Source organism: Corvus moneduloides, chromosome 4 (assembly GCF_009650955.1).
Source record: "Corvus moneduloides isolate bCorMon1 chromosome 4, bCorMon1.pri, whole genome shotgun sequence".
In the NCBI taxonomy this organism is placed as follows: Eukaryota; Metazoa; Chordata; class Aves; order Passeriformes; family Corvidae; genus Corvus; species Corvus moneduloides.
Window position 1 is genome coordinate 26,944,370 of NC_045479.1, and position 9,164 is coordinate 26,953,533.

The 9,164-nt window shown below is 51.9% G+C and overlaps 1 protein-coding gene across 2 annotated transcripts; it reads right to left on the minus strand.

Moving 5' to 3' along the window:
* Position 1: 1 nt before the first annotated feature.
* On the minus strand, positions 2 to 8,888 carry ARHGDIB (Rho GDP dissociation inhibitor beta). Of its 2 annotated transcripts, none has more exons than XM_032105318.1 (6): positions 8,512 to 8,888; positions 4,821 to 5,009; positions 4,148 to 4,231; positions 3,244 to 3,320; positions 1,712 to 1,775; positions 2 to 794 (listed from the first exon to the last, which is right to left on the minus strand). In XM_032105318.1, the coding sequence occupies exons 2-6, from the start codon at positions 4,996 to 4,998 to the stop codon at positions 595 to 597; spliced, it is 603 nt and encodes a 200-aa protein (XP_031961209.1). In that variant the 5' UTR covers positions 4,999 to 5,009; positions 8,512 to 8,888; the 3' UTR covers positions 2 to 594. The 2 variants fall into 2 exon arrangements, with proteins under 2 accessions (XP_031961209.1, XP_031961210.1); XM_032105319.1 differs by lacking the exon at positions 8,512 to 8,888 and adding an exon at positions 5,540 to 5,632.
* Positions 8,889 to 9,164: the final 276 nt, after the last annotated feature.

Sequence of the window (9,164 nt, forward strand, 5' to 3'; positions counted from 1 at the left end):
AAAGAAGAAAGAAACTGGTTTTATTCTTGGACACTGAAGTCTTGTTACGGCATCTAGCTGCATTCCCCCTGACTGGCTTTGCCTGCACAAGGATGGATTTTAACAGGGTAGGGCACCAGATACAGACCAGGAGACCATCACGGGAGGTAAGTAACCATTTACAATGAGTCAGAGCATATGGCAAGTGTAACTCAAGATTGGGATTTTCCAGGGACCAGTCCGCCCTGCCAGGTGATCTTGTTTCCTCGAAAAGGCACTTCCGGGACCAGAGTTGGTACAGGAGAGATGGGGACAACAGAAGGAAGTACTGGGGCAGAGGGAGAGAGATGCTTCCCAATTTAACCCATTATGGTGTCATGATGGGGCGGTGGTGAGAACGGTTGGGTCATTTTCAGTGTATCAGAAGAAGCAGCAAAGGCCACCTGCAGGGCTGGGCATCGAGCAAGGCTGGCACAGAGCCCCAGCACCTCCGGGAAGGGCTGCCAGGGCTGTGGCCAGTGATGCTGGCAGGAAGGAGCAGTGGTGGGCATGGCCCACCTGGAGACTGGTGCAGGAGGCAAGGGGATGGGAAGGGGGAAGGCAAACTGGGTAAACTCATTCTGTCCATTCCTTCTTGATGGACAGGTTCCACTCCCAGGTGAGATGGTCATGCTTGTCATCATCCGTGAAGAAGGATTTGTTGTGATAGGTGCCTCGAGCCAGCATACCCTTAGGAGCCTCTTCAATAGGTGTCAGGAACTCGTACTCCTCCGGCCGTGGTCCGTAGCTGCCAACCATGAATGTGGCTTTGTCCACTAGGAGAAAACAATCCACAGGGAATAAAGCCCCTTAGGTGGGGAATGATAAGGGAGAGAGGAAGCCATGAGCAAAAGAGCAGAAAGGAGATGGGGGAGAAAGGGACAGTCCATGTCAGCAAAGGAGAGCAGAATCAGTGGAAAAAGTGGGTTAGTGAAGCATAAGGACGGCTAGAAGGATAACATGGATGGATGGGCTGGTGAACAGGCAACTCAGCCCATACACTCTCACATGCATGTGTTGCTAGAAGGGTGTGAGTACATCCAGCATATGGCTCAAGGTAGAAAATCAAGGTAGATTTCCCACTACTTCTCTTTCCTGGTATAAAGACACCAGTTATGTGTGCTGAACAGGATGCTGAAGCCCTAGAGGTGGTTGCATGAAAATGCCTGTGGGATGTGTGTGTGCAAAATGGGGCTTTCCTCTGCCTTGTCCAAGCAGAGCAGCACTGAGGAGAACCCATGGGCAAATACAGGGCCCTGCACACAACGAGAAGCTTCAAAGAGCAGGTCTGAATTTCACCAAGTGCTTCTGAAGAGCTTTCAGAGGGTGGGAAGCTCCACACAAGTTAAACCACTGCACAGGTGATGGAGAAGAGGAAAAGAGCTCTGTATGGAGAGGCAATTCCTGGCAAGCACTGTCTAAGCAGAGTCTCTGTGGGCTTTGCTGCAGACAGCGGTGCAGCATACAGATCCCAAAGCTGGCTCATACTGAGTTTGCACAAAACAAGAAATAGCTGTCTTGGGTGAAGCAGGCTTATGCACTCTGCTGAGAAGTCACCTCCTGCATGCTAGCACAGGGTGGGACTTGGGACCAAGGGAGCCTCTGTCCCAGTCCAGAGCTGCAGGAACACTTCTTTGAGAAGAGGGATCACACAGGTAGGAGCAGAGGGGTGCAGCGCATGCAGGGCTCTTACCCTTCACCCCTGTCCGGTAGGTGTGCTGCACATATTTCAGTCCCGACACAATGTCCCTGTTTACCTGCAAGAAGTAACCAGAAGTAAGTGTTAAGAGGAGAGTGTTGGTTCTGTATCTGATGATTTTCCTCCTCCTTAGGGACATACCCATCTTGGCTCCCTACACCAGGGAGCCTCAAGTCCCTAAAACAATTTCTCCACAGGTACCTGGAGACCTACAGCAGCCTCTGTGCATCTCCTGCACTTCCCCATCCTTTGCCCAACTTTGAAGCTGACTGGAGCACATCAGTCAGGTTCTCAAGACATGCTGATGAGGACAAAGAAAAGTGAAGCAGGGAGTTCCTGTTTAATAATTTTCATATTGAAAACCATACATGGGTAACTAGTCATCCCTTCAGCCTAAATGGGTAGGCAAGATCAGCTGAACACTTCCAGCTGCCCTCTAGCCTCCATGGGGAGCTGGCAAGTCTCTTCTCAAAAGACAGAGGGACAGTTTTCATAATCTTTTCTCAAATCTCCCATGGATAGCTTGGATGTCTCCACTGCTGCTCCCCTCCAGCATACACTGCCTTCCTGCAGTGTACACTACTCAATCTGAAAACAAGATGGACAGATGCTCTTACATCCCAGGGTAGAATTCACACAGTATGAGCCCTTACCAGCCATGGAACTGAGGGAGGGAGTTAGAAAAACCTGTCTGGCTTCAGGTATCTCCTGTCAACAGGGCACAGATACAGGTGGAAATGTTTCACAGCACAAAAGAGAGCTGGTGTCTTGGGGAGAGCACTGGGGGACAATCATCTCTGAGACAGCAAGCCTCAGAGAAAAAGGGAAATCTGCCCTACAGAACCCACAATATTAACATCCTCCCTCATCTGTCTCAGGAGAATTATCTTCCTTTCCTTCCTGCCTTCTCTTCCAAGCCCAGCTTTGAAGCAAGCACTTGTGGAGATCATCAGTTCAGTGCTGGATGCCACACTGCAGCATGGCCAAGCTTCATTTTCAGCTGTAAACAGAATAAATGGCTGACCCACAGGTTCATGGGAGTGAGGGAGAAATGAGCCCATTTGGTTATATCACAACTTGAAGAATTCAGGTATCTTCAGCCAAATGCTGCAATATTACATCTTTTTTATGTGTACATGAAGCCCAGTAATACTGATTGAATCAGTACTTAATGAATAGCCATTCTCTCTTCTCCCTGTTCATTTCCACTTAGTGTGAAGTAAAGATTTTCCAGTGGCTAAAAAGCAAAACCCAACTCAGCCAAAACTACCCATCTGGCTTTTAAACCACTTGCTGTTTATCAGTGTGAGCAAACAGAAGTCAACTTCCTCCAAGGGGTGAGCAAGCAGAAGTAATTTCCTGGAAATACCTCATCCCTTGTTGGGTAGAACAACACCTGAAGCCAGAGGAACTTTACAAGTGCTCAGCTTTTGGGCAAGCATGCTGCCTGGCTCTAGTTATCTGATAGACTGCCACTGACTGGCCTCAGTAACTGACAAGAAGCAACTGGGAGGAAAATAACTCACTCTGAAGTGGATCTTAACTCTGTATTCCACACCTTCCTTTAATACGAAGGTCTCTTTCTTGAGTGCTTCGAGGTCACCTGCAAGGAGAGGATCAAGCTGTCAGCTAGAGATGTCACAGTGGGGAGACACCATGCACAGGGGGAAGATGGGGGTGGGGCTGCTGTCAGAGGTGAGCATCCCTTTGAAGGATGACACCTGTAAAAGGAGTACACAGACATCTGTACAAAATACACAGAAATGCCTGGATGTACACATCTATCTGTGCCCACAGAAGATAATGCCTAAACAGACACAGGTCTGGGCACATACACATAAAGATGTTTATGCACAGACTGGTTGAGCATATGCAGGAGTGTGTGTATGCTCCATCCATGCCCAGCCCTGGCTTGGGTGAAAGGAGCATGTTTCACAGCTCCTGCCCAGCTTGGAAGGCTGCCTGGGCCCTGCAGGGTTCTGTGTGGTTTTGGGTGAACAGGAAGCTTCTCTGCCTCTCCAGGCCCAGCTTCCTCTCTCTGCAGAAAAGCCCATATAAGGTTTTCTCCCCATGTCCCCAGGAGCGGAACTGCAGTATTGCTTGATTCTGAAGTTTCAATTCAGCCTGTTACCCAAATGCATGCACATCCCCTGTGCTCATGAAGTCTCATTGAAAGGAAGTAAGCAGAGACGGCAGGAGAAAGCCAGGAGCTCCTGGAGCAGTCTAGATGAAGAAAAAGACCCTTAACATTTTTCTCTGTTACATCTCCTTTTGTATTCATATGTGTATACCTTAAAATAAGAAACAAGGCTAAGATGCCTTCAGAGTTCCTCTAAAACCCACTCTAGCACCCCAAGGACAAACCCTCTTGGAGCATGCCAGGGCCTTTGCTTGTTCCCCTTTGTGATCAAGGGCAGAGCCTGTGCCTACCTGTAAGGTCCATAGTGATCGGTCCTGGAGCAGAGTCACATACCAGAGTGAGTCGGGTGACCACCACATTGGGAGCTGTTGGGTCTGCAGGTAGGAAAAGTCAGGAGGAAGCTGTCAGCTCACAAAATTAAATGCAATCGGAGGGGAATTACTCTGAAGAAACAGGGATGCCTTCCTACACAGAAACTGCATTTCATGAAACACCCAGTAATGCCCGGCTTCATTAGCACAATAGGACCACACGTCTACCCAGTCCTTCCACATGGATCCCTCTGGCCTCCATCACAATACCTAGAGGTGGTTTTTCCGCTACAGAAAACTTTCTTCTTAAGATCATTCTGAGCAACAAGACCACCTTTCAGCATAGGCTGATCCCTTCATGTTCCTCACCCCTCAAAAGTCCTCCGAGACGCACACATCTCCCACCACAAGTCCTTTTCTGATGCCAGCACTCCCCAGTAATGTTCCTAACTCCTAGCACTCAGAGCATCTTTCATGCTTACTTTACATCCATCTTTCCACCTGCCCATCCCCAGTCCTCCAGCACAAGCAGTGCATGTCCCTGGTCAAACAAGATCCCTCTTCTTTGAAGCTACCTACCTTACCTCATCCCCACAGCACTCTGTCGCAGTACATCTCCCCAGTCCCTCCCCATCAGTGTACCCCAGCCTACCTACTACCACAGGTCCATCTCCCAGCAGGGATTTCTTGTACTTAGCGAGGCTTTCATCATCTTTGTCCAACTCTTGCAGCTCCTGCAGTGTTTTCTGGGGAGGAGGTTTATAATTGAGTTTCCCATCCAGCTCATCATCATCATCCTCCACATGAGGTTCTTGGGTCTTCTCAGTCATGGTGACTTGGTCTGGGTAACAGAGGAAGGGACGGTCAATGAGATTGCTCTGGATGGGGGTAGTGTCCCTGGGGGCTCTCACTCCAGGCACAGTGTGTCTCAGTCCCCCTGACAGGCAGGCACCCACTCAGTGCCAAAGGCAGCAGGATTCCTACAGGCAAATGGCGACGGTGATCGGCTGCAATCCCGACACTGCTGTGCTGATATTCTGGCTCAAACACAATCCCCCTCTACCCCCACTCCTCTCTCCCTGCAGGCACCACGCGCACACGCAGACCTACACCATTCTTCCCTCCCAGGGAGGAGGTGCAGGAGCAGAGGCTGAAACCAGAGTGATTTACAGCCACTCTGCAGCACAGTTGTGGCCAGCAACCCTGCAATTACAAGCCATTGTACAAGGCTTCAGTGCTGCCTGCTATCTCGCACAAAGAGCCACTGCTACACACTGGAGCACAGAGAAACACAAATAAAGCCAAGGACAGATGTTTCATTCGCCCTCTCATAATGGGTTAAAAGCCACATTTCATAGAAAGATGGAATACCTGACAGCCACTTCCTTAGATTAGCACGTCAGCTGAAGTTCTCAAGGAAGTGGGCAGGATAGTCTATCTGCTGGCATTCCGTGTGCTCCCACTAACAGCTCACTTCAGGCACTGATCAGGACTCCTTCCCACTGAGGAAAGAAGCATGGTGGTGACCACAGAACAGCCATGCATAACCGTGCTGCTCCAGTGGGGCTTCTGGGAGTGGAGAGGCAGGACAGTGGGAGCCGCAGTCAGCACGGCTGGGACATGCACCGCTGAACGGCAGAAGGGCAGCGAAACTGTTTGGGTGGCAACCCAAATGGGAGCCAGAGCAGGGAAATATCAACCAGTGGGCAGCCAGAGCATGGGGTGGGGGAACAGGAGACAGGCAGGAGAGGTAAGCAGTGCTGCGCCAGGTCCCCTCTAGTCAGCTGCCTGCCCCACGGAGCCAGCCACATGGTCCCAGCCACCTTCCTACTCTTCAGAGGAAGGCTGAAAAACAGAGCAGTGTCCTGGTACAGTGGCAGTTGCCACAAATGGCCAAGCCATTCCTTGTTCTTTGGCAGCAAGAGGATTTGGTCAAGCTACACAGATTATTCAGTTCACTTCCTCTTATGCTTCTTTGAGAGTGTCCCTACTAAAAAGTCCCCTTTTGCTTGCTTATTTGCAATTTTCCAAACAAATCATTTGTCCTTCTCTGCAGCTGTGGCCTTAACATTTGCCCCTGGTCCCAAAAGTTAAACCGGGAGCTAATGGGATAGTTTTTTCATTCATTAAAACAGAAAGGAAATACAAAAAAAAAAAAGAAAAAAAAAGAAAAAACAATTGTTCAAGATATATCAGCAAGTGGTATCAGGCAACACTGAGTAGTATGCAGACTTCTCAGAGCAATTCCAGTGCTGGGAAGAAAAATAATCAACGAATGGTACATTGGCGTGCTACAAAGGGACAGAGAAGGACTGAGCAGCGCACAAACAACAAGATTCAGTCAGGTATTCTAATTGGAAATGGTCATCTCAAGACGACTTTGCAATTTTGTGGTGAGTGAGGAACTAGTACAGAGTGGGCAACTGGGAAATAAAAGGGAATTTCAATCCAAATAAGCAGGAAAAAAAGCAGGTCCTAGCAGCTGAATAACCCTGGCTCAGTTCATGCCCCAGCTCTAGGAGTGTGAAGTACCCAAATACCATAGAAAAGGCCTGTAGGACAGGCCCTTGAGCTTGTCCTCACGAGAAAGGAAACCAAAAGCTCCCTCCTGAAAGCAACAATTACACATGCCCCACCACTCTGTGGCCCCAGCACAGTCACCTTAGAAATCCTCACAATCCCCTCAGTGCCACATTTGGCACAGGAAGAGGCTGTGATTAGCCATGACAGCGACTGCCAAGTCTTGCCTTCCACTTGGGCTCCAGCTGCAGGTCTGAGCACTGTCCCAAGCTCTCTCACAATACCAGGCTGCATCTACCACCAATACAAGCACATACCAGAGGTGCCTGCCTGCCTCCATCCTCCTGTGTCCACCTCTTGTGGTTTATCACAGGAGAGGGTCAGACACAGGAGATGGAAAGACACATCTCTGTCCACAAGCACAGAAAAGGCAGAGTGAGGACTGGACCAGCTGGTTGCTCCTCATCCCTCAGCCCTGCCCTTTGCATCACATATGCCGCAGAAACTGTCCCTGCCAGCCCAAAGGGGGGGGTTCACTTGAGGGGGAATGCTTTTAGGTTCCGAAAACCTCCCTGTAAGGTGGAAAGACAACCTGCTGTGCCAACAGCAAGAGCCTGCAGGGAACAGGACCAGCCAGGCTGTCTGGGATGAACAACCCCTGACTCACAGGCGTCTCAGGATGGCACCGATCAGACCAAGTTCTGGCATTTTTCCCCAAGCCGTGGACCTGACATTGCCTTCCTGCCAAATTCCAAGGCAGGCGGTGACCAAGAGGAAAGCTCCCATCTCAGCGGCTCCTGCCCCTGCTTGCTCCAGCTTTGGAGCTGGTCTCCTTTGCAAGCTGAGACACATTCCTGAGCTCAGGCACCACTGCTTCCCCAGAGATACCATGCTGCTGTCGGGTTCCTGAGCTTCTGTGCCACTGCCCAGGCGAAGGGCCAATATAGAGCCCCCCACCGAGACCAACAGCCTCACTAAAATGAGAGAATTAACCCTGTATTGCTCTAGGCAAGGAGAAATCTGTGTGGCTTGTGTCTTGCCCTGCCACATTTTTCTTGCGTTCCTGTAGCCCCAGCCCACAGTCCTGCATCACATGCACCTATGAGGCCTGGCAGCACCCCTGAAACAGCAGGGAGAGGGCAAGGGCAGGGTTAGGGACCCCTGTTAGAGAGAGATGGCTTAGCGAGAGGTGCGAGGGTTTTGCAGCTGAGCTCTGCCTGTGCCGTGGGTGGACAGCTGCCCTCGCACCTGCAGCAGGAGGGGGCAGTGACAAGGTGGAGGGTAGGCACCTCCTCGTCCCCCCATGCCTCCACGGGTTACACAAAGGGGTGTCAGAGGGGCAGCATTTTACTTGCCCTCCGTCTGCTCATCACTTCTCCAAACCAACCCCTGGCCGAGGGCTTATCTCCAGGAAGCGGGTTTAGCAGGGAGGAAGTAATTTTCCGTGATGGGGGAGAAACACACCGGACTCAGCAGCGCCCCCAGCCCTGGCCTCCCCATCCCAAGCCCCGGGGTGCGGGGACAGAAGGGTAGCCCATTGCCCGGGGAGAGCCGGGTACCACGCCGCACGGATACACCCGCCGCCAGCCCGGGACCGCGGGTCTCTTCCCTTCCCCTGCCCCTCCGCCCCGTCGCAGCGCGGAGCCTGACTTCTCCCTCGGCTGCAGGCAGGGCACTGCCCGTCTCCCCGGGCAAGACTGGGCAGCGCCGCCAGCCCGCGGGAACAAAGGCGCAAAGTTGCGCGGCGCCAGCGGGGAGCGGGCCGGGGGTGCGCCCGCTCCGCTGTCCCTGCCCGGCTGCCCCCACCCGCCCCGCGCACTCACCGGCTGCGCGGCGCCTGCGGCCGGGGTCCTCCTCTGCTGTCAGCGCTCAGCCTCGAGCTTTGGCAGTTGGAGCAGGAAGGAAGTTGGTGAAGAGAGGAAAAAAAAAATAACACTCACACGCAGCGAAAAAAAAAAAAAAAAAAGGAGCCGCGGCAGCAGCAGCAGCCCACCCGCAGAGGAAGCCCTGCGCGGCCCCGCATGCTGCGGCGCTCTGCCGCCTGCCCCGCTTTGTCTGCGCTGCCGCCCGCCCGGCGCCGCGCTGCGCTCTTTTTGCGCAGAGGTGCACAGGGCTTTGTCTGCGAAGCTGAGCCCGGCCAGGGACGCGGGAGTGCTCGCCGTGCGCGGCTTCGGGCTCTCGGTGAGGGCTGCTGTGCCTGGGAGCGAGGGGGGTGATGTCTTTGTTTTTCTCCGCAGGCTTTTATTTTGTTTATTTTTCTGGTGTAATTAAGGTCGATTTCAAAAACTGGCGCTGATTTATACCGATTAAAATATGCGGAGGATCAGATTATGTATTCCCGCGTACGTGGGAAGATAAGGGGTATTGCAAATGGAGGTCATTATGAACCTTATTTTTCCTGCAACCTGCTGCACTTAATCAGCTTATTGTTCCCAACTCCCAGCCGTTCTCACACAAGCAGTTTCAAAGATCAGTT

Coding starts and splice junctions, on each gene's coding strand:
- ARHGDIB (XM_032105318.1), bottom strand. CDS start 4,998: ATGACTGAGAAGACCCAAGAACCTCATGTGGAGGATGATGATGATGAG. Junction 4,232..4,820: donor AGATGGACCTGTGGTAGTAG/GTAGGCTGGGGT, acceptor TCCTACCTGCAG/ACCCAACAGCTCCCAATGTG. Junction 1,776..3,243: donor GAGTTAAGATCCACTTCAGA/GTGAGTTATTTT, acceptor TACTTCTTGCAG/GTAAACAGGGACATTGTGTC.